Below are 25,013 nucleotides of genomic sequence, written 5' to 3'. Positions count from 1 at the left end.
ATGTGTATAACAAAATATCAAGCAACCTAAAAATCATTTTTAACTTGTTTTAGGATGAAGTAAAAGATAAGCAGGAGAATCAAGCCAATAAAGACACATCTGTGACATCTTTGTCCATAGTGTGACAGGCACAAGGTCTCCATTGCTACTGTAAGAGGCGCCCTAGTTAGAGAGGAGGGGGTCTGCCAAGGCGGACAGTGGGGGGCACGCTACACTTGCTGCTAGCGTTAAGATGGCATTTCAAGAACAGAATCTCCCTGGATCTCTTCCACGTGTTGCCAAAGCTACAGTGAGGATGGATATGCACATTGGTCTTTTTGTAGAAGAGAGAAAGCCTGGTACCATGGGAGTGAAAGAGAAGGACCCCCTTTGGCTGAGCATGGCACTTTGCTCCCCTGGGGGACAGACACCCTCTCCCAAGCACTGCCTCAGCACCCCCTCCCTGGTACCACCTATCCCTTCATCCCACTGTGGACCAGTTCCCACCTTCCAGCCAGGTCCATCCAAACTGACTTCCAAAGCAGCGAGGTCTGTCTCAACCAGCCCTACAGCGAGAAGCAGTTCTGGGAGTCAAAATCATTCCATTGCTGCCTGTGAAACAGTTTGGGGGTGCAGTTCAATGCCAGGCCCAGAAAAGAATTTGCATAACCTCTTATAATTACTTGTGATGGGATTTGATCTGCCTTTAAGAATGCAAATGTTCTAACACAGCCACTATTTCTCCTGGAAGTTGGACTGTGTCCTGGCTTCTTGGAGGTTGTCTCTTTGGCTTCTGTCCCCTGTGGGCACTGTCAGAATTTGAGCCCTCAAGGGTATGGGTAGGGAGTAAAAAGCTACCTAAGGAGAGTGGTATGTTTATGTGTCCTGTTCTAAAATGTCTTCACTGAAGACTAGAGGACCCAGGGCTTCAGCCGCCTTACACTTGAATGGCAGCCAGTGAACTTGCTTTTTAAAGAGAGTCCCTGTACCCGCACTGTCCAGAGAGCTCCAGGTGTCAGGTGTAGAATTCATCCCCTCATCTTGCTGCCCTGACCCCAACTCCCCTGCAGGAACCTCCACCAGGGTCTCCCAGAAGATGTCTGGCAGGGTCTACAGTGATGCCCACCTGGTCAGATTAGGATGCTCTTGTTGCTGGGCACTGCAAAGGGCCCCCTGTGTATACACGTACACACACACACACACACACACACACACACACACACACACACACACCTACCCCTGCAGCCTAGCTACTGTCAGGCAGGGCTTTGCTGTCCTCCGCAGGACTCACTAACACTCCTTTTTCTCTAGCTGGTCTGACGTGGAGTCCTGGGCCCCGGGGAGAAGCTGGTTCAGAACCAGCCACAAGATGCTACAAGACACTAATCCTTCCTTACCTCATTTGTTCAAAATCTAGATGGACCAAGCAGAGCTCAAGCCCAATTTCTTTACTTTCAAAATAATCTCGTTTTATTATTGCCTTCTTTCGCAGGAGTTAACTGTTTTTGTTCCCTTTTGAGTTGTTTTGTGTTGGCTGTTCTCTCCCGAGCTCATTCCTTTTCTACGTGCACTGTTTCCTTTCGCAAAACCCCACTGGCGCTCTCCTCGGTTGCGGTTGCTATGCGGCTTTGCATTTCCGTTCTCATCCTCCTCGTGTTTGCGCCCACAGCTGCTCTGGGCCTCCCTGTTTGCTCACCCTCTTTTGTTTATTGCAGACAACCCTTATAATGACTCGTCCTTAAGAAACCACCCTGACATGTATAGTGGTGAGTCCGGGGAGTGACTTCTCCTGTCCTAATCCACTTTGGCTAACTTGACTGATACCGTGACATTAACTCCTGCGGGGTGGCAGAGTGGACAGCTGGTCAGGCAAGGTGCCAAAGGGACACCTCAGGACACTGCCCACATGGAGCAAGGTGGCCAGTGCGGGACTTTGGGGTGGCTCATACTGGTAGTGTTTCCTCCTTGCTCCTCTAATGTGGGAGTCTCCATTTGCTAAACTCTTAGAAGGTAGTTTTCAGCAGGGTGGAGCTCCACAGAGGACTCAGCAGAGACTCAAAGATCAGTGGCAGAAGGATGGAAAATGGACTTTGGCATCACTCTGTCCGAATTATCTGAGAAACGACTTGAGAGATCAGAGATTTATGTTGGCTTACGGTTTCAGAGCATTTTTGGTCCTTCACAGCAGGGACGCAGGTGCGGTAGCTTTGTTCACGATTGGCAGGCGTATACACAGACTGTACACATCACAACAGACTAGGAAGCAGAGAGCAAGGCAATAACCAAAGGTCAGGGGCTGGAGAGATGGCTCAGTGGTTAAGAGCATTGCCTGCTCTTCCAAAGGTCCTGAGTTCAATTCCCAGCAACCACATGGTGGCTCACAACCATCTGTAATGGGGTCTGGTGCCCTCTTCTGGCTTGCAGGCATACACACAGAACATTGTATACATAATAAATAAATTTTAAAAAGGGGGTTGTTAAAAAAAAATAACCAAGGGTCAGATATCCTTCAAAGGCCCACCTCTAGCTACCTGCTTCTATCAGCTGGACCTCACCTCCTGGACATTACACCTGCCCTTAATCGTGAGCTGAGGAACAGGCATGAACACATGCAGGGGTCCCTTTCAGATTCAGCCTTAACAAAAGACATTTGATAATAGGTGAGAGGCCCCAGTTAGGAGGAAACAGGAAATACCAGTTCCTTCTGGTAGTGTAAAGAGCACAGACAGCTTTAACTGATTAACTCTTCAGTGTCTGGATATGAATTGCCTGTTCTGTAACTGCGCTTTACTTCCTGAGAGTATTGGTACAGCCCGGGCCCATCTCTCTTTAAAGTTTTCCTAGCAGACTGGAGAGATGGCTCATGCAGTTAAGAGCTCTGACCGCTCTTGCACAGGATCCAGGTTTAATTTCCCAGCACCTACATGCTGACTTAGGACCGTCTGTAACCCCAGTTTCAGGAAATCTGACACCCTCTTCTGGTCTCCACAGGTATCAGCACACAGTGCACTTACATACATGCAGGCAAAATATGCATATACATAAAACAAAAATAAGTAAATCTTCTTTTTAAAAAAAGATATATGGTTTCTCCAGAAAATGGTATTAAGATTCCAGGCCAGAGTTCTCTTCCCAGGCTGTGACAGAGTTCCCTGTCCCTGACGCCTGTGCCTTTCCGCCTTTCTGGCTGCTCCTGCAAATCCAGTGGCCACCAGCCACGTCTGCAAGTCATGGAATGATCACAATGAGAGCTGCATTCTAACAAACCACAGCTGGCTGCTAGGTCTGGTTAATAGGGAAACTGGCTATTCCCACACCTGAGGCTCCCCTCACTGTGGCTTCAGAATGCTTGGTGTTCCTTCAGCAGCCATAGGATTCAGCATTCGCTGGCTTTGGCAAGGCAGCTGGTCCTGTCATCGGCTATGCTTCTGAGCTGAGTTCAGGTCCCTGAGGGGATCGTTGGGAGCTCAAATAGGTAGGAATGTCTTTGCTGAGATTGCTAATATAAGCAACCATCAGTGTCTGGAGTGGAGGATGGGACAAGAAATGAGAGCCAAGGGAAAACAAAGGTTCCAACTTGGCACCAGCAGCGAAAACCATGCTGAGAATCTGCCAAAGAGATTTACTGCCCAAGGAAGCTGGGGCCTTTGTTAAATTCTGGGGATTATTTGTTTTCAAGATAATGGGGCTAGCCACTGTTGTGTCAAAAGTCCCACAGCACTGCTGTGGAATGTGTCTTTTTCTAAACTGAACCCTAGAAATCTATTGTAGGAAGTGTTCTGAAATCCAGAACGTGTCTGAGCCCTTAGAAGTCACCTGGCTCAATTTCTTGGCTTTATGTAAAGCAGGGAAATGCAGTTGTTTGATTCATGGAAGATGACTGGGTGACTTCAGCCATATATAGCCCAGCTTATCTCCAGAGGTCAGGATTTTTTTTAAGAAGAAAATAAGTGAAATTTGTGAGAATCGCTCAGGACTTTGAAAGCAACAGAGCTCATATTGAGACTGAGCCCTGAACCCTCAATTCACAGCAGGACGTGGCTGGCATAGCCGGAAGCTGCTGGGAAGAACACAACATTCAAACAAAGCACATATCGAACAAAGAATAAATAGGCTGATGGTTTTAGAAAGAAGGGAAAATAAGAAAGTAAGGAAGTTCTTCCTGGATGCACAGAGCTGCCAGCCAAGGAAGATTGTCAGCAACAATGTCCGGTGTACCCCTCTGTTTGGCTCTGAAATCTGACATCTCTTTTCCAGCAGCAGGGCCACCCAGTCCTTTTGTTTCGTTCTGCACAGAGTTGGCATCCACTGGAGATGGGCCAGAAGCCACCTTCCCTCTGATTGGCAGAGAAAGCGACTTTGGTTTCATCCAGGCCAGAAATCAGGGGGTTTATATAGTGTGTACATGGAGGTGCACTGCCTCAAGTCAAATCCAGTCGCTAGCACACACCACCGGGTAACACGGGGCAAGTCCTTTAATGCCTTAGAACTTTGATTTCCTCTTCCACAAACAGGCAGATGCCTCGCCTCAAAGATGGTTGTGAAGGTTAAAGAGGATTGTGTGCCCGTAGCCTGCTAAGCTCCTGTACACATTGGCAATGTTAATATATAACCCGTTGTTGGATTTAAAGGGGAAGGTTTATGTGGACTAGATTGTATTTAGGCCATCTGTTTCTAAATTAAGGGAGATGCAGAGAATTGGAAGAGGATCCCGAGAGAGAAAGGCAGGCACGGTTATAGGAGGAGAAGTACTTCACACAGAGAGAGAGGGGGTGGGGGGGAGAGAGAGAGAAAGAGAGAGAGAGATTAGAGTACACTGGAGGGGTGAAAGCTGCCCAGATTGCTAGCTCTGCTAAGAACTGGGTAAGAAGAAAAGCTGCATCTATTGCAGGCAGGATTTGAGTTAAATATATAGAAGAATTTTCCTAACAGCAAGACACAAAAAATGTTTCTAGAGCAAGAGACCTCACCCACCCCTCCAATACCTTTTGCTCAGTCATTCTTAGGGCCAGAAAGATAAACAAGGTGCCAGGAAGCCTGCCTCTCAGGTTTCTGGTTCTCAGTTCTGAGAACTAAAGACAGCAGAGAGGATGGGGTGTAGGGTCCAGCTGCTGTAGAGAGCTGCATTTGGCAAAGGTTCCCAGATGCATCTGATGTATTGAACCATTGTTCCGCGGGCAGGCGGCGCTGAGTGAAGGGAACAGCTAAGTTTGTCAGCACTTCTGACCTTTTCTCAATAGAAGACAGCCAGAAACTGTTTCTCATTTGACCCACAAAGCCAATCTGGCTAAAGTGGGGTCGTGCCCTAAGGTCCCCTGACCGACCATCTGGCTCTGGAGGTCCGTGACTTCTCTCTGAGCCACAGCTTGCAAGAGCCACCCTTGGGCAGCTCTTCTTGAATGTATGCAGGTTTGAGCCTGGCTTCTGGATCCTGGAGCTCCTCGGTATCGGGATAGACCCGAACTTGAAGACTGGAAATGGACAGAAGCAACCCTATCTCCAAGTGAAAAGAGCGGTCCTGTCTAAAGGGACATCTTTCACCACACAGAGCTTCCTGCAACAGTTACCTTCATCTTTGAAGTTACTGGTTTCTGTGTCTCCTCCAGGGAAAGCAACTAGGCACCCACCCCTCCTCAGGAACAGGGGCTCCCAAAGTCACCGGCCAGGTCCTTAAGTGTTCATGCAGTCCCTCCCGGCATTTCTTCATAACCTCCCTTCAGCGCCAGCCTTCTCACAGCTAGTCAAGCCACTAGTTACCATGTTCCTCCTGCCAGAGTCACATAGCCTAAGAATCCAGTTGAGAGGCCTGGAGCCTCCGCTTTCCCTCCCCGGCTTTATCGGTTGCCACCAAGGAGAGCTGGGATCTTAGACGGTGAGAAGCATACAAAGGACCAGAGCAGTTCACAAGGACAAAATACCTTTCTGCTTCACCTCCTGGCCTTTGGATTTTGGGTTTATTTGACTGGGGTTATTAGAAATCTATTCTGAAATTGCCTGGCCCAAATGGAGACAAATGGCATCTTCAGCTTCAGGCAGAGTCAGTTGAGAGAAACCTCACAGCACAGCTCAAAATCCAAAACAGAGTGAACCTGTGAGCTTGGGCAAGCCTGTTGACGTCATAGAAACTCAGCTTCCTCTGCTAAACACACAGAAGTGACCCTGACAGAATGTGTTTTGAGGCTTCAGCACAAGGTGCTGCGGGCCAACCAATCACAGCGCTTGGCCCCATTAGCTCCACACTGAGAGGTGATGGTGCCCGCTGACTGGCAGGGTAATCTTTCCTTTCCTTTGAACGTGCCTCCTTTCCAGCTGCTGCTTCCTCCCTAAGATGCCTCTGTGGGTTGGTAGCCCACATCCTACAAATGTGGTGCCGTGTAGCTTCTCTCTGGTCATGTTCCAGTGTGCCCTGGTGCCCCGAGCAGGACTGTGTGCTAATCTTCCTGCTCTACATCCTTCCGGCTTCCCTTGCCCTGGGTTTTGTGCTGCATGCTATGGATGACTTAAGAGTCCGGAGGGTCACAGGCTGGCCCCTGCAGGCTTATTTTCTTGTGTGGAATGAGTATGATGACTTTTCCACCTCGTTTGTGGGGTTTGCAACGCTGGACAGACTCACCCACTTGATACGAACCTCCTGCCCTGGAAGCTCCCTAGCCTTTGGTGCCCGTGACTGTGTGATGAGGGTGGGAGGAAGCTTCCGCTTCCTGGATACTGAGAGCTGGGTGCTGCTAGGTCCACAGGGATAGACCATAACCAACTAATCACTTAATGGATTAACCCTGCATTTGCCACTGCTCTGTGTGTGCGCGCTGGTGTGCTGTGAGGATAACCACAGTGTTTGGGGGTAAACCGTTGCTTCCTTTTCTGTTTCTTCTCCTTCTTTAACTTGTTTACCCCACAAATATTTACTGAACGCATGCCATATGTCATACATTGTAATGTGCCAGGAGCCAGTATATGTTTTAACCTTTCTTCCCCTGATGAAAAGATAAAAGACAGGTGAACTCTGTGGGATGTTTCCCAGTGGCTAATGAAGAGAAACAGCATCCCCAGGACAGGAGCCCCCCTGATCCAGCCAGACAGCTGCAGATGCGGCCAGCTCCCGTAGGAAGCACAGTGACACAGTTTGGATCCCCACCAGCCAGTCCTCACCCCACCAGCACCAGCTAAACCCAGAAGAATGCCCTCCTCCCCACTCCAGGCATCTCCAAGGGCTCCTAGCTCCTGGCAGCTCTGCCTCCCCTCTACTTCCCATCTGTCCGACTGAGCCTAAGACCCATGGCAGCCTCAGCTTCTGGCCGTCTTTCCATCTTCATGTGTCTGTCCGCAGTAGTGCCTCCTCCAGTTTCCCTTTTGACCTGGGGTTTCTGGTGGGCCATCTTTGATTTTTTCCTTTTCCCATTTCTGTAGAGTTATGCAAAGAGTATAGGAAAGACGTAAGACTTGGGCAAGGTGAGGGCCACTCTCCACGGGTGCACCCTGATTGGCATGGCGCCTTCCATTGGGAACAGCCTGATGTCAGCATCGGTGTGTGGACCACCTAGCCTCTAAAACCTCTATGGGAGATTTCTGCCTCTCTCATGGCTATTCCAGCCCAGTTGACTGTTGATCACCCCCCTCCACCTTGGCTGCCATTCCTCCCACAGACACCCACCCCCGTCTCTCGTGCAGTTAGTCAAGAGTTAGGAGGTAAAGTGCCTTGGCCCCAGAGAGCTCGCCAGTCATCTCGTTCATTCTTTTCGTGTCTTTACTACGCCATTAATAATTCTCCCAGCATGTCCATTGTTTATCTGGGAATGTATTGCTTCATCCCAGCTCCTTATCAAGTCGCTAAGAGCAGGTTGCTTGTCGTGTGTCCCCAGCCTACCCCTTTTCTTCCTTCCATGTCCCTATCTGGGGGGGGGGGGGGGATAGACTGATGCGGAGATGACCTGCCCTGGGGGCTACCTCAGTGGCCCCTCCATCCCAACACAGATGACAGAGAATGGACCTCTCACTGCTTGATAACCCCTCCCTGTCCCAGATAGGACTTCTGGGCTCTTCTCAACAGAACCTGGAGCTGGTGCATACATGTGCTGGTGGGGCAGAGACTCCATCTTTCAAATACATCTCTTAAAGATGCCCAGATCCTGGGGGTGGCTTGCGCTCAAAGGACTCAGGAGTGGGACATGATGACATTTCTCTCTAACCCAACAGTTCTGGCACGTCTGGGCAGGAGGCTCATAGAAGTTTGTTCTGTCCTGTTTCAGCCCGAGGGGTGGCCGAAAGAACGCCTAGCTTCATGTATCCACAGGGCACCTCGAGCAGCAAGATGGTGCTTCGTGGTATGGACCTGCTGCTGGACTGCATTGCCTCTGGGGTGTACGTACGGTCTGCACCATCTTCTAGCCCTGCTGCTGGAGCGGGGAGGGCATTGATCCACACATTTGCAGGCACAGCAGGACACGGGGAGAGGGAAGCAAGCAGCCCTGTGAGCAGAACACTGTGTGTCTGTCATCCGCACCCCACTATGGCTGTCCCTGCTTTGGGAAAAGAGAAAAGGCAAGGGCTGGGCATACTGATCACACAGAATCTTAGCTCTGTCTTTCTGTGGAGACCCTGTAGCCAAACAGCTTCCTCTGTTTAGGAAAGCCCATCTTTTAGAGGGTATGCACCTCCCTCGTGGGCCCAAGTTCACTTTTAGGGTATCTGGGTATCGGGCTCTTTCGAAGACAAGAGCTACATTCAGTAACAAGCCCTCTGTTTCCTCCTTGGCCCCTTGACTAGCCCAACACCAGACATTGCATGGTACAAGAAAGGTGGGGACCTCCCTTCTGACAAGACCAAGTTTGAGAACTTTAACAAGGCCCTGCGTATCACCAATGTCTCTGAAGAAGACTCCGGGGAGTACTTCTGCCTGGCCTCCAACAAGATGGGCAGCATCCGGCACACGATCTCGGTGAGAGTAAAGGGTACGTTGTGTGTATTTCTCATTATGATTATGTTGCCGGCCCTGAACACAAATAAGACCACCTTCCCCATGTGGCGAGGAGACAGAGGGAGTGGGGAACGTCCTGTGTGACATGGTGGTGTCACCCTTGCACATGTGACTGTATGCACTCATGGGCATGTACGCTGAGGAAAGGATACTCACCTTAACGTTTGCCCAGCTCCGGGCTCTCTCTGCAAGCGACATTCCTCCCAGAGCCTTCTCTTTCGTTTTGCATTCCCATCTGTGGTGTGTCGTCTTAGCCTGTGCTGTCTGTGTTGTGTGCATGGTGCTGCTTCTTCTAGAGGATGGAAATCATCATGGACCACGCTATTTTTAAACCACTTCTGTCCCCTCAAAGCAGACGTGGCTCACCTGAGCCATTGTGACACTAGAGTTCCTGTCACTGTGGGTCCTGGCTATGGGATGAACTGTGTGAATCACTTCTCAGCCCAGGGCTCCTTGCAGACTGGGAGGTCAAGGGCTGAAGGCTGAGAACAAGAACTTTCTAGGCATACAGTTGACTGATCTGATGCTTTTGCCTTTAGCATGATACACACACGAGTGGGTTCTGATCCTTTTGGGTGAATAACGATATTTTTGAGACTTTGATCCAGAAGTTTCTTTTCTCAGAAAAATCCCTGTGTTTGCAAAAACTCTCCAAATAATAGAAAGGGGGTGAATGGCCAAGAACTGCTCTTACCTAAAGTTCAGTGCCGAAAAGAAAACAGTTCAGATCTTTCCTAGACACTCTGCTCCGTGGGCTCGGCTAACTAGCCACCTGCAGACAGGGTTGAGTCATCAACCCAAGGGTGAAAGATAGGGGCTGGGATGTGGGGGTCACCCTCACACAGGAACCCACCTGGCTTCTCGTGCCTAGCCTGTGCCATCTACCTCTGCCTGCCTTATCTTTCAGCTGCTCCATACTGGCTAGATGAGCCCAAGAACCTGATCCTGGCTCCTGGTGAGGACGGGAGGCTGGTATGCCGAGCCAATGGAAACCCGAAGCCAACTGTCCAGTGGATGGTGAATGGGGAGCCTTTGCAGTGTGAGTCCTCCTCCGCTTGTTCCCTTCACCCTCCAGAGACTGTGTCAGTGGGTCAGATGTCCCCAAAGTGACAGGAATGGATGACCCATTGGCGGTACTTCCAGCAGCCTTCCTCTGCAGGCATCTCAGGGGTAAAGGAAGCCTTCCTTATTTTTCTGAGAGAACAGGAGGATAAGTAGCCTACAGCCCATGGTTACAGTCCTCTGTTTAGGGATTTCTGCTTTTTTGTGGTTTTCTTAACCTTTGCTTTCTGCCCAATAATTCTAGAGCCCAGTTTAGAGTCTGGGCACTGCACTTCATCTCGGGTTTGGCTTCGAGTGGTGGTGGGGGCTTAGAAGATTAAAAACCCCTGTCTGTCGTTAACCAGTGATGAATCTAAGTCTTACTCTCTAGCAAGGGCCAGTGAAAAGACAGGGTCATGTGACAGTGTGAAGGCTGTAGCTGAACATGAGGAGGAACTTCCCCTTCACTGTTTGGGGGAATTTGTCTGTCTTTTTACTTTTGGCAGTTTATTTACTTCAGCTTATTTCTTTAAGCTTTTATGTTTTAATATTCTGTTCTTAACTACTTGTATTTATGTATTTTTCATTGTTAATATTTTATGTTTATTAACCTTGTGCCTCCGCTTTTTCCTTTTTCTTGTACTTTTATGAGACTTTGTCTTATTTTCAAATAAAGTGTGTGTGTGTGTGTGTGTGTGTGTGTGTGTGTGTGTGCAGGTTCACATATGTGCCTGCAGGTAAAGGCCAGAGGACAACTTTGAGTGTTCTTCATCAGGAGCCATTATCTTGTTATTTTGAGACAAGGTCTTTCACTGGCCAGAATTGCCAAGTAGAGTAGGCTAACCAGCTGGGGAGCCCCAGAGGTGCACCTGCCTCTGCCTTCGCGGTGCTGGGATTGTAAGCATGTTCTACGTCACTCTGTCTGGCTTTTTTACGTGTACTCTGAGATCAAACAAGCAATTTACTAACCAAGCAATTTCCTCAAACAAAGTCTTTTACACTCTGTTTTATTCCCGTCCTTACATCGGTCTCATTTTTTTCAGACTTTTTTTTTTTTTTTTTTTTTAAATAGTTATTTATTATGTATAATTTATTTATTTATTATGTATACAATATTCTGTCTGTATGCCTGAAGGCCAGAAGAGGGCGCCAGACCTCTTTACAGATGGTTGTGAGCCACCATGTGGTAGCTGGGAATTGAACTCAGGACCTTTGGAAGAGCAGGCAATGCTCTTAACCACTGAGCCATCTCTCCAGCCCCCTTTTTCAGACGTTTTTGTCAGTGATCTTTATTTAATCTTTTCTTTCCCCTTCCCCTTCACAACATCCTGCTGTACTCCATTTCTTTCTAATTTCTCCTGTCTAACCTTGCTTTCTTGTATTTTCCCTTTCTTTATGTCATTTATTTGCTATTTCTGTATGTACTCTAATTTTCAACTTCATAGCCATGTTACATTATTTTACCATTTTCTGTTTGATAGTCATTGGGGATGTATCTGTGGACTTTTACCCAATGTTAAGTATATTTCTATACCAGGTGCTGGCTTGGTGTTGTTGCTCCCATGGCAGCTTGTTATCTCCTCTCTGAATGGTACTGGGAAATGTGCCTTAAAGCTCAATACGAGCAGGGTGGTGGCGGCGCACACCTTTAATCCCAGCACTGGGGAGGCAGAGGCAGGTGGATCTGGGAATTTGAGGTCAGTCTGGTCTACAGAGCGAGCTCCAGAAAAAGTCATGGTTGCACAGAGAAACCCTGTCTTGAAAAACCAAAACAAACAAACAAGCTCAGTAAGAAGATGCCCAAATGGAACTGGAGGAGCTATCAAAACCAAAGCCAACAGATGCGCAAATCATGGCTCAGACACGAAAACATAAAAAATAATCAAAGCAAAACAAAAACCATGTCAGCCCGACTCCTGCAAAAGACGTGAAATTAGTAGATGACAGATGAAAAATTCAAATGTTTACATGTGAAATGATCCATGGCCTCAAGGGGGACTGATACAAGCAGCTGTCTGAAGTGAGGAAATCAGGTCAGATCAAGAGACGAGAGCCAGCAGGATAGATGAGAAAGTCAGAGACACAGGAAAACCAGCACCATGGAAGAGCAAGGGAAGGGAGAGCGTTTCAATAAAATAAAATGCTGAAATGAAAATTCAACAAATAAAGTAAAGTAGCACAGTGGAAATCATCAACAGACCGCACCAGGAAGAAAGACTACCAGGAATAGAAGGGAACATCAAGGAAATCATCATCCTAAAATTAAAAAAAAAAAAAAAAAAAAAGCCTGACAACAACTTCCTAAAATCCTGAGATCCAACCAAGAATCCAGATGCAACAGAAAGAGCTGAGATTTAAAAAACAAAAACAAAAACTAAGGTATAGAGAATCTATTCAATGAAATTAAAAGCTGTAAGAGAAAAATATCAACTCACAAACACATGAGAGTAAAATTCGACTTCAACACAAACCCCAAAAATGACCAGGAAAATGTAGGTTAATCTGTTTCTATCATTGAAAGTAAACTGTCAACCAAAATTACTATATACATCAAATTATCTTTAAAAATTCATGGATAGGAACTGGCAATATGAATTTGACAACCTGAATTTGATAACACATAGTGGAAGGAGAGAGAGTACCAATTCCTACAAGTTTTCTTTTTTTTTTTTAATATTTATTTATTTATTTATTTATTTATTATACAATATTATGTCAGTGTATATGCCTGCAGGCCAGAAGAGGGCACCAGATCCCATTACAGATGGTTGTGAGCCACCATGTGGTTGCTGGGAATTGAACTCAGGACCTTTGGAAGAGCAGACAATGCTCTTAACCTCTGAGCCATCTCTCCAGCCCTCCTACAAGTTTTCATCTGAGCTTCAGATATATACACGACACACGCATGCCCTCCCTCCACACGCACTAAATAAATGTAAAAAATATTTGTTAAAATAAGTTCATGGAGACGTAAGGACATTTCAAGACAAGCACAAATCAAAGCAACTCTTGACCACTGCAGAAATGCTTGAGGAAATCTTCAACATGAAGAATAAAGTCTCAACTAAGAGAGCCCATAAAAGAATGTAACTTTATCATATAGAATAGATGAATAAGGGAAACTCAGAAAGGATCCACCGTGTCCAATACAGTCAACTAACAAACCCCTAATATGAATGGAGAAAAGAAAAAAAAAGCAAACAATAATTCCATAACCAGAAAAATAACCAACAGTTTCAGGAGTTAGCAAACGTCTCCTTAATAACACTAAATGTAAGTGGCCTGAACTCATCAATAAAAAGTCACAGATTAATTGGCTGGATTAAAAAAAGAAAAAAGATTCAACTCTTTGTTTTCTCAAAAACAAACCAAAACAAAACACAGCCCACTGACAAAGACACACTTAATGTGAAAGTGAAAGATAGGAATTTGACCAACAAATTGAAGCTGAAAAGAAGCTGGTATAGCTGTTCTCAAAGCTGTTAAAGCACACTGCCTATCAAAATTGGTCAGGACAATAAAGGATGCCACTACATAGTAGTAAAAGGAACAGTCCATCAAGAAGAGAGCATGTTGTAAATATCTATGCATTGAATGCTGGGACTTCCAATTTCATAGAACAAACACCACGAGTATAAAGCAACAGCTGGTTCCAATACAGTGGTGGGTGATCATAATATCCCATCTCAGCAATAGGTAGGCCATCCAGACCTGAAGTCAGTAAAGAAACTTCAGGGTTAATCCACACCCAAGATCGAATGGACTTGGAAGGCATTTACAGAGCATTCCTCTCAACAGTGCAAAAACACATTCATCTCTGCAATCCATGAAACTTCCACTAAAGTCGATCACATTTAGATCACATTTTATACCATAAGAAAGTTATAACAATGTAAAGTAATTGAAATAGCTTCTGTATCTTTTCAGAGTGCAGTGAAATATGACTAGAAACCAATAAAGAGAAAAAAGCAGGAGCTCACAAGTGTACTCTTGAGTGAGCAGTGGGTCATTGAAGAAATCTTGGAGAAAAAAATTAAATTCTGAAAATCAAATGAGAAAAAAATCACAACTTATCAGAACCTTTGAGCTATAACAAAGGCCGTTCTAAGAGGAACACTCATAGCTATGACTCCTTTTCTGAAAGATCTCACCTAAATCACCCAAGGGTGAACGTCAAAGTCTCGGCGAAACAAGAACAATTCAAACCCAAAAGTGGTGGATAGAAAGGAGTAGTAAAAAAATCAGGAAAGAAGCTTAGTGAAATGAAGAGTTGGTTCTCTGGAAAAACAAATGAGATTGACAAATTCTTATCCAAATGAACCGAAGGAAAGAGAGGATACCAAAATTAATAAAATTAGATATAAAAGGGGGACATTACCACAGGTTTCAATGAAATCTAGAAAATGTTTAGGGAAAAACATATATATTTTGAAAAATCTAGAAGAAATGGATAAAGTCTAGATGCATATGACACACCTAAATTAAATCAAGAATGTAAAAGCAAATTGAACAGACCCCAAAGAAGCCGCAAGACTGAAGGCCTGGACCCAAGATTCACTGCTGCAGAATTTACCAGAGCTTGAAAAGAACACACACACACACACACACACACACACACACACACACGCCGCACTCGTTTCCCTGATAAACATAGATGGAAAAGTTATCAATTATCAGTAAAACAATTGCAAGCTAAAATCATTCTAATAGCAAATTTGCTGAGAAGGAAAAGAAAACCAACAATGAAACAATAAACAAAGAAAAACAAACAACAAAAGAAGCAAAAATAAACAAAAACAAAACGAAGCCCAAAACAAACAAACAAACAACGAAACAAAACCCCAGTGATAACTCTAACCAGGAAACTGAAAGCTGCCATGACTAAACTCAGAGCGCTGAAGAAAGTCATTAAAGACGACCCTAGCAGTCCGGAGGACCTTTGGGGTAGTTCCTTGTCTTGTCACTGCAGTGACCAGACAGAGGCAATCTGAGGGAGGTTTGCTTGGTTCACAGTTCGAGGATGTGGTCCACCTTAGCTTGGAGTTCGTGGCCGTCCGAACTGGAGGTGGCTGCATTTGCAGTTGACAGAGAGGTGAACAATGGTGACAGCTCTCTTTCTACTTTTTGTTCAGGCCAGAACCCCAGCTGTGGAAGGATTCACAGTTAAGGTTGGTCTTTCCCAACCTCCACCCATCTGGTCTGTATGCTCGCTCACAGGCATGCCTTAAGTCTTGTCGCCTATGAATTCTAGAACCTGTCAAGTGTATAACACTAACCATCTCAACCTCCCATGTTCATGGTTTGGCAAGAGTAATACCATGAATATTAATACCAAAAGCAATTACAAGTCTACTCCATCCTCACCTAAATCTTAATGACAGAATTAGAGGGAGGTCTTTAAGATCATGTGGGGAAAAAAAGATCCCAAATAGGAGGGGGAGGGGCTGGAGACACCACTATACCTGATCTCAAAATATACTACAGAGTTATAGTAATAAAAACACCATGGTTCTGGAACAAAATGTAAACAGACCAATGGATTAGCATACATGACCCTGATATAAACTCTCAACCACAGCCACCTAATTTTTGACAAAATTGGCACAAACGTTCGTTGTCAAGAAGACAGCCTCTTTAACAAATGGTCCTGGAGACATTGGATGTAAAAGAATGATCCTAGATCCATCTCTTGTACAAAATTTAATGCAAAATAGTTCAAAGATCTTCATGTAAAGCCTAAAACTGTTAGAGGAAAACAGTGTTTTGTGGTTTTGGAGATGTGGCCATAGGCAAGGGCCTTCTGCAAAAGTTTTCAGCATCTCAGGAAATGATTCCAGGAACTGACGGATTGGGTGTGTGTAGGATAAAAGCTTCTGTACAGTGGTGGAACAATCACAGAGTGGGGGGACCAGCCGAGTGGAGACATAAACACGGAATGGGAGGGACAGGCAGAGTGGAGAGACGGCCTGCAGAATGGGGGGGGGGGTAGCAGAGTGGAGAGACGGCCTGCAGAATGGGGATGGGGACCTGCAGAGTAGAGAGACAACCACAGAACAGGCAGAGTGGAGACACAGCCACAGAATGGGGCAGGGGAGGGACCAGCCAAGTGGAGACATAACCACAGAATGGGGGGACTGGCAGAATGGAGAGACAGCCACAGAAAGGGGGGAAGTGTCCGCCAAGTGTACATCTAACGGGATTAATATCTAAACTCTGTGAAGAACTCCAAGATTTAGCATCAGGAAAACAACCCATCCGATCAACAAACAGGCAAACTAACTGAACAGGTAGTTCTCAAAAAAATACGAATGACCAACAAATACATGGAAAACACATTTAACACCCCCAGCCATCAAGAAGATGCAAATTAAAGCAACAACCAGAATGAGACAAAAACAACGCAGGTTAGAGTGTGAGGAAGGAGGAACCCGCACATGCACTGCTGGCGGCACTGTCCGCGGGGCTGCCATTGTGAAATCAGCTGCGGAAGTTCCTCAGGAAGCTAAAGTAGGTGCTGGGGGTGGTGTACACACTCGGGAGGCAGAGGCAGGAGGATCTCTGAGTTTGAGGGCAGCCTGGGCTACTGAGTGAGTTCCAAGCCAATTCAGGCTACATAATGAGATCTTTGTGTATACACACACACACACACACACACACACACACACTGAGAACAGAGTTGTTATATATTGAGATCTTTGTCTACACACACACACACACACACACCCTGAGAATGGAGTTGTTGAGGTGACTCAGCAGGTGAAGGTACTTGCTGCACAAGCCTGGGTTACATCCCTAGAACCCAGATAAAAATGGAAGGAGAGGGGCTGGAGAGATGGCTCAGAGGTTAAGAGCATTGCCTGCTCTTCCAAAGGTCCTGAGTTCAATTCCCAGCAACCACATGGTGGCTCACAACCATCTGTAATGGGGTCTGGTGTCCTCTTCTGGCCTGCAGGCATACACACAGACAGGATATTGTATACATAATAAATAAATAAATATTAAAAAAATGGGAGGGGAGAACCAACTCCACAAAGTTGTCCTCTGACCACACGTGTGGCGGCGGACCTGTCCCCACACACATCACAGATAAAGCAGCCTTCATCCCTTTCTAACATCTTGTACTTGGCTGGTGAGGTGGCTCAGAAGATTCAGACACCTGCTGCCCAGCCCGAGAGCTTGAGTGTGATCCCTAAGGCTCACATGGTAGGAGGAGAGAACCAACTCCCAGAAGTTGCCCTCTGACCTCTACACCTGTGCTGTGGCACGTATACACCCAGGCAGATACGCACAAAATAAAATTCATTTAGAAAACTAGAAATAAAACTACCTTATAATCAAGCGACACCGTTCCTGATCACCTATGTGCTCAAAGGAATCTGAGTCAGCACACCACGGAGATACTTGTAGACCCGTGCTTTCGCTGCGCTGTTCACAGGAGCCAGGAGACAGAAGCAGCCCCTTTGCACATCCACAGACGAGCCGACGGAGAATAACAGTACAGAGACACAATGCTGTCTTATCCTGACATAAAAAATAAAACCAGCTGTTTTATTCCAGCTCTTGGCATCATGCTAAGTGAAATAAGTCATACTCACACATGTGTTCTGTGTGTTCTCATGTGTGAAATCTAGACTTACATACATACATGTGTGAAGATCACATAGGTAGGTAGAAGTCTATAAAAGGGGAGGAATATTTAAAAGGAAGGGAGGGGAGATAAGAGAAGGCAATAAGAGGGGGAAAAAGATAAAAATCTCACATAGTTGAATATAAACACAAGTCTATGTGATATGAAAGCAGAAAGGAGGTTGTGGGGCTGGGAACAGGGGAGCAGGGGGGGAATGGGAGTGTAGTTGGGGGAAGATGATCCAAGCTCATTGTTTTTTTTTTTTACATGAGAATATCGTCCTGTAATTTTCATATGCTAAGTAGAGAAATCATTTTAAAAGTAGTTAAGGAAAGGAGCAGGTGCATAATTGGAGACAGGTGAAGGGGAGGCAGCTGGCTAGGCGCTGTGTCTGTGCTCTTTAAACCCCAAAAGGTGAGGAAAGTAGGCTCTGGATTGCAGGAGGCCACCGGAGGCGGGAACTGTGGCCTGCATTGGACTGCAGAGGGCTAGAACAGTCTGTGGCTGTCCCAGAGGACTCGTTATCCCACCATGAGCAGAGATGTAGCCGCAGCCCTCTGGCTACAGTCTTCCGTCCTTGTAGACTTTGGGGGAAGCAGGCAGTGGCGGTGCACTTGGTAGCACTGTGCTGTAGCAGCAGCCCAGGGCTAGCAGCTGAGCCTTGGCCCTGAGGTCATCTGTCAGCCCCTGCAGGAAGCCTAAGAGAAGTGACTAGCAGGGAAATTGGGTTCAGGAAACTGGCCAGGCTAAGGAGGTGTTCAGGTTGGTGGTGCCACGCTCCAGGTACCTTTTTGCTGAGTAGGTCCCAGGGTAGATGATAGGACACTGACTATGCATGCCTTAATTTACCTTCTGCTGAGTCCCCAGATTCTCTATCTGTTGAGTGGCGCCGTAGGGCCAGACTCCCGTTCGCCTTGCAGGTCTGAGCAATCCCAGTGAACACACGTTCTCAGCCAAAGCATTTGCTCCCAAGTCCAGATATTTCCAGTGGCTGCAAATGAGAGAAGCGGCTGTTCTTTACTTTTCTGGAAAGTTTTTGTTTTATAGCCCCTTCTCTCTTTCCTCATTTTTCCTTCTCAGAGGGAAGATGGGAATGATGCTCTCCCAGATGTATTGATTTGCCCCAAGTCTCAGAGTGACATATGAGCAGGGCCTGCAGCTCCCCAAGGCCAGTAATATCAGGAGAAATAGAGGCAAGACTGGCCTCTCTTGTAGGCTACTTCAGTTGACTTGAAGCTCTGGTTGGTGGGTAGCTTTTTGTGAGTGAGGTTCTGCCCAGAGGATGGGAGAACGGCGTGTTTGGGCTACGTGGATGTTGCTGTATTTTTGTCAGTGTACATTGGGTTAAAATCATAATGAATGGGTGTCTGGACAATGACTTACTCATGTCTGTAATCCCAAGGATTGGGAGGGAGGCTAAGGCAGGAGGATTGCCACGTGTTTAAGGCCAGTCTGCGCCACATGGTAAGTTGAAGGTCAGCAAGAGCTACATAAAGAGACCCTGTCTTGGAAAATTAACTAACTAAGTAAATCAAGTGAAAACAGTAGCGATGTTGCTTGGGCCTTCCACCTTGTACCTATATGGAAAGTCTCGGGATATTGTCATGAGCCCGTGGCTTGTCCCACAGACCAGGATCTGAAGCAGACAGAGAATAATGCTGACTGGAGATTCCTGTTTTTAGAGTTAGTCTTTCCATAGCTCATGTCTTCATCCATAGCTCTCCAGCTGTTGCTTGGATAAAGCAAAGATTCAGATTCTGGCCAGATGATGGATTGAGAAACAAACTCCCGGAGGGCCCAGGTCACAGGGTCATGCGGTGCTGAATCTGAAAGCTGGGTCTACCGGGGCCACCCTACTGCCTCTTCCATAGAACCCTTAGCATGTTTGGTACCCTGTCCAGAGCCCTGCTTGCCCCTCACTCTACCTGGTTCCATTTCTTATGGGAAACCTATTTTTCTTACCTGTAGCGGCACCGCCCAACCCCAACCGTGAGGTGGCCGGGGACACTATCATCTTCCGGGACACTCAGATCAGCAGCAGGGCGGTGTACCAATGCAATACATCCAATGAACATGGCTACCTGCTGGCCAATGCCTTCGTCAGTGTGTTGGGTGAGCATACCCTCATAGCCGACTCTGCCCGCTGGCAGTGGGGTCTTCCTGGGGTGTAGTGATACCATTGGGTACATTCTCTTCTCTGGAGCCCAGGCACACTGGGCAGACTTGGGGTGGCGTGGAGCATGGAGGTGGGGTTTGTGGGGAGAATGGAGGACTTGCACTCCACCAAGCAGGTGACCACAGGACCCATTCCATCAGAGAAGGTGGGTAGGAAGTGCTTCCAAGCATGGTTGCTGCACTCCTTGAGCAAGGAGAGGGCCATGGGAACCGGTAGATACAAGGTGTCTCAGAGTTACAGGGGATCAGCTCCAGAACCTGTGGGATAATTTGGGGAAACCCTTTGCAGAAAGCTAGTTTGGATGTGAGGCAGATAAATACACCCCTTCCTCACCTAAACCTTCCAGCAAGGATGTCTCATCCTTTGACATAGTAACATGACTGTGGTCTACAAAGCATTTGTAATGATCCTGGGACACCTGAACCACAGGGGCTGTAGTTTGGACAGTCTCCCTTAGACGAGGCTTGCAAAAGAAAGGGGCAGGTATCCAGATGTCTGGAAAGTCGCCGGAAGCTGGAAGCATACTGTGGTGACATCAGGGAGGGGAAGGGTTGTGCGCCGCACCCATAATGGCAAACTGACCCTCTGGGCTTTCAGATGTGCCTCCTCGGATGCTGTCTCCCCGGAACCAGCTCATCAGGGTGATCCTTTACAATCGGACACGGTTGGACTGTCCATTCTTCGGGTCTCCTATTCCAACACTCCGATGGTAAGTCCCAGAAGACCAGGTCTCCTTGGCAGAAGGCATTTGTTATTTTACTCCCATCTGCCCTAAAGGGATCCTTAAACAGTCCAAGCTGGCCATCTGGGTGAACTCCCATATGGTCCAGTGAGGAGCGTGTCTCTCCAGAGCCAGCTAGTAGTTATAGGCAGAGGCTGCAAAACTCAGGACTCCATGTGTCTGCCTCACCGTGGACTCTGCTGCTTCCTGGCTCCCTTGGGCCAGTCCTTTCTCAGTATGCTGTGTTCACTGCTCTGTTGTGAGGTTTAAGAATGGGCAAGGAAGCAACCTGGATGGTGGTAACTACCACGTCTACGAAAACGGCAGTCTGGAAATCAAGATGATCCGCAAAGAGGACCAAGGCATCTACACCTGTGTGGCCACCAACATCCTGGGCAAAGCTGAAAATCAAGTCCGCCTGGAGGTCAAAGGTAAGCAAGGGGGTTCACAGGTAGAAGTTCAGGCCGGGCAAGAAAGCTATGCTCACAGGTATCCAGAGACACCCCTGCCTGAGGTCTGGTGGACACCACGTCCTCTCAGTGGCTCTAACTAACCTAAATGTGGGAACGCTGAGGCCCCTTATCAACCTGATCCAGAAGCTCACCCGCTTCCCCTCACCACCACGCACATGCTGGACTTCTGAGCCCGAGAACTCTTTGGGGATTTCAATTACCCCCCCCCCACACACACACACAGAACCTCTTCCAGCTGGCTGTACTGTGTCTGACACCTCAAAGTCAGGCGTGTCTCACTACATGGCCACATTGGGGCTGGTGGGCAGAAGAGGGGCCCATGCCAGCTTTCCAATTGTTGTCACAGACCCCACCAGGATCTACAGGATGCCCGAGGACCAGGTGGTCAAGAGGGGCACGACGGTGCAGCTGGAGTGTCGCGTGAAGCATGACCCCTCCTTGAAGCTCACGGTCTCCTGGCTGAAGGACGATGAACCGCTGTACATTGGGAACAGGTGTCTGCTCTCATCTCAATTCCTGACGCACATTGAAGAAGTCGTTTGCTCTTCCTTTCAGGGTCATGCGTGCCACTAGGAGCTACTAGTGGTGATGGCTTTGGTGGCCCTTTCCTCGGGGGCAGCCTCAGGAACCACTCTTCTTCTCTCTTCTCTACCTGTCGCTTCACCCCCTCTCTCGCTTTTCTTCCTCCCTTCTTTTATATCTCATTTTCCTCCCTACCCCCTCCATACGCCTCTCTTCTGCCGTCCACATTCCAATCCTCTCAGCTCTGCTTGTAGTACCCTTCTTCCCCAGTAGAGGGCAGGACTGACCCCAGCTACACATCCCTTGCAATGCCTGGTGGTTCTCAGCTCCTAGGTCTTCTGGGTGCTTTGCTGGTGCCCCACCTACCCCTCCCACACCAGTTCGGGCTTTATTTGTGTAAGGGCGCTGATGGTATTGAAAGGTGCCCTGGGTGTTTTGTAACGGGCAGTTAGGATTGAGAGCCACTGATCCCTGTTCCCCTTCCTGGGACTCTCTTTGCTATCTCTCTTCTAGGCAGTAAGGCATCATCCACTCCCAGTCTCACCCAGCTTCATGCAGGGCTGCACCCTGCATGAGTGCACGGGCATCCAGCACCCATTGGTGCTGACAGTTCTACTATAATCTTGCATTTCTCTGGGATGCCCCTCCCTCTGGTGGACACGGGTCCATCCAAACTGGTACACAGGACAAAACATGTGTAGGGGAAAAGAAACAACACCAGCCTGTCTTAGGTGTGTCGGGGTGATGGTGCCCTAATTTGGGAAGTGTGTGCAACACGAGAAAGTTTCAGAGATGCATGGTGCCGTGTGGATGCTGAGGAGCATCCCCTCTGCTTTCTCTTCTCCTACATCCAGTCAGAGTGTTGAGATGGCACCTCACACCCCTCCAAGGAGTTGTAGCTCTCCCCTGGTCCTGCCACCTTTTTTATCTTCTCACTGTCCCCTTGCGGGAAGAGAGTAGCAGATATGTACCATAGGGGAGCTACCCTCCTGCTAACCGCAGTCTGGCACAGATGTGCACCATAGGGGAGCCACCCTCCTGCTAACCGCAGTCCGGCACCTTGCAGGATGAAGAAGGAAGATGACTCCCTGACCATCTTTGGTGTGGCAGAGCGGGACCAAGGCAGTTACACGTGCATGGCCAGCACCGAGCTGGACCAAGACCTGGCCAAGGCCTACCTCACTGTTCTAGGTAACGGCTGCCACCTACGTCAGCACTAACCACCCTTCTCCCTGCTTCCCAGCAGCCAGAGCAGCTGTGAGTGCTAGGTGGGCCCCAGGGCAATGCCCAGTAAGCGGCAATCAGGGGTCATGACCTCCTCAGGTCTCTGGATTAGGAAGCTGCCACTCTCCAATCAGCTGAGGAGGACAATTTGGAGTTCTGTTGCCTGAGTGAAGTTCTTGACCTCCCAACCCCAGCTGAAAGGTGTAGAATGGCAGAAAGCAGAGTTACTTCTGCCTCTTCTGCTCTCTCTTACAGCGCCTTCCACACCGCCAAGCTGACTAAAGCCAGCCCACAGCAATGCTGGACCGTGTGTGTGTGTTTTATATGTGATGTTTGTGGTCTATGTATGTATTTGGTGTCGGGGATGTGGTGTGTATGTGGTGTGTATGTTGTATTGTGTGTGGTGTGTGTTGTTTTCGTGGTGTTTGTGGTCTGTGTATGTGTTTGGGGGGGTGTGATGTGTGTATGTGTTCAGTGTGTGTGCATGTGTGTATAGCATGTATGTGGTATGTGTGTATGTGTGCATGTGTGTATAGCATGTATGTGGTAGGTGGTATGTGTTTGGTATGTGTATTATGTGTATGGTGTGCGTATGTGTGTATATGTGGTGTGGTATATGTGTGTGGTATTGTGTGGTGTGGTGCATATGTATATGCATGTGTGTATAGCATGTATGTGGTATGTGTTTGGTATGTGTATGTGTGTGATGTGTATGTATGTATATGTGGTGTGGTATATGTGTGTGGTATATATGTGGTGTGTGTGTATGTGTGTATAGCATATATGTGGTATGTGTGTATGTGTGTATAGCATGTATGTGGTAGGTGGTATGTGTTTGGCATGTGTATGTATATGTGTGGTGTGCGTATGTGTATGTATATGTGGTGTAGTATGTGTGGTAATATTATGTGATGTGGTGTGTATGTGTGTGCATGTGTGTATAGCATGTAGGTGGTATGTGTTTGGTATGTGTATGTGTGTGGTGTGTGTGTATGTATGTATATGTGGTGTGGTATATGTGTGTGATGTATATGTGGTATGTGTGTGTGTGTTTGTGACTGTTTCCAATACTTCCTCCAGCTTTCTTCTCCTCCCATGCTGCTCCTGGGTTTTAGTGGCATTTCACATTGTGCCACGCACTGAACAAAATGACACTATCCCTTCTTGTCCAGATGTCCAGGCTGGACTGCAAATACCAAAGCACCCTAAACAGAAGGGGAGGCGGCTATGCCTTTCCAGTGAAGCAGGTCCTCTGCTTTCTCTCTCTGAACTCCTGCAGTGGAGGTCACAGCTCGCTGGCCATGAACGGCCCAGACGTGCCAATATATCTGGACAGGAAGACACCAGAGACACCACTCTTAGGCCGTGAAAAAACCCAAGGAGTCACCTGGGAGGCGGGACCGTCCGTGGAAGGAAGAGTGTAGCCGAGCTTGGGGCCCCCAGCACAGGGACAGCTGTGAAAGCCTCATCCTCCTAGGACCCTTTAACCCTGCTAACCTGCTAACCTGGATAACCCGTCTTACTGTTACAGCTGATCAGGCCACTCCAACTAACCGTTTTGCTGACCTGCCCAAAGGTAATTTGTACTAATGGGAGCTCTGGTGCCCAGGGGTGGGTTCTTGAGGAGGAATGTGTCTCAGGAGACGACTGCACATTACAAACCGGTGGACAACACTCTGCCTGCCCCACGTGACCCCTGGCCCTCAGGAATCCATAGCCACCTTCCTTCCCGGACCATCTCACAACCCTGCCCTGGGCTCCTTCTGCAGGCTGGACTGACTCTGAAGTCTGGACTGCAATTTATCTCCTTTCCTCTGGCTCCACTTAGCCCTCCCTTGAGGTTCCTGCTGTCTGCCCCTCGCTACACCTCAGAAGTGCCTAATGGCCAGTCAGGAAGGCTGCTTCCTCAGATTATCCCTTACAGGCTTATCAATTTATAGACCACCACACACCTACCGCTATTCATCTAGGTCCTCCCTCCCCCAACACACACCCACACACACACACGCACACCACTAATACGAACTTAAGAGACTCACTGTCTAGGTCCTCCCAAACCACCCAAAACATAATAGCTGGTTCAGGAGGTAAGATGTGGGGGAACTTGTCTACCTGTATTCTGTGGCTGGATGGCTCCCTTCCAAAGCCAGGAGAGTAGAAACCACCCTCCCCCAAAGGCATTTCCCTTACTCCTGTGTGGATGCCTCTGGGCCCCTCCGTTCTACTCCCTCACTGAATCCAAACTAAGTCTCCTCCTGATGTGCCTGGTCTTCCTC

The 25,013-nt window shown here is 47.7% G+C and overlaps 1 protein-coding gene across 11 annotated transcripts in view; it reads left to right on the top strand.

Moving 5' to 3' along the window:
• The window catches only part of Nfasc (neurofascin), a 162,852-nt gene that overhangs the window by 96,892 nt on the left and 40,947 nt on the right, over positions 1-25,013 (top strand). For 8 of the 11 annotated variants that reach the window (XM_041648805.1, XM_041648812.1, XM_041648808.1 and 5 more), the window contains 9 exons: positions 8,226-8,337; positions 8,743-8,927; positions 9,861-9,992; positions 19,590-19,733; positions 20,395-20,506; positions 20,783-20,949; positions 21,338-21,485; positions 22,580-22,704; positions 24,269-24,313. In XM_041648805.1, coding sequence (XP_041504739.1) covers positions 8,226-8,337; positions 8,743-8,927; positions 9,861-9,992; positions 19,590-19,733; positions 20,395-20,506; positions 20,783-20,949; positions 21,338-21,485; positions 22,580-22,704; positions 24,269-24,313 — 1,170 coding nt within the window. Of the gene's footprint in view, positions 1-1,700; positions 1,746-8,225; positions 8,338-8,742; positions 8,928-9,860; positions 9,993-19,589; positions 19,734-20,394; positions 20,507-20,782; positions 20,950-21,337; positions 21,486-22,579; positions 22,705-24,268; positions 24,314-25,013 lie in introns of those variants that run through there. The other 3 variants (XM_041648810.1, XM_041648806.1, XM_041648811.1) reach the window with 2 other exon arrangements.

Source organism: Microtus oregoni, unplaced genomic scaffold (assembly GCF_018167655.1).
Source record: "Microtus oregoni isolate MIOR12 unplaced genomic scaffold, Mior012 000003F_ref0000135, whole genome shotgun sequence".
Taxonomy (NCBI): domain Eukaryota; kingdom Metazoa; phylum Chordata; class Mammalia; order Rodentia; family Cricetidae; genus Microtus; species Microtus oregoni.
The sequence above is the reverse complement of the archived record's forward strand: the minus strand, read 5'-3'. Positions and strand labels throughout refer to the sequence as shown.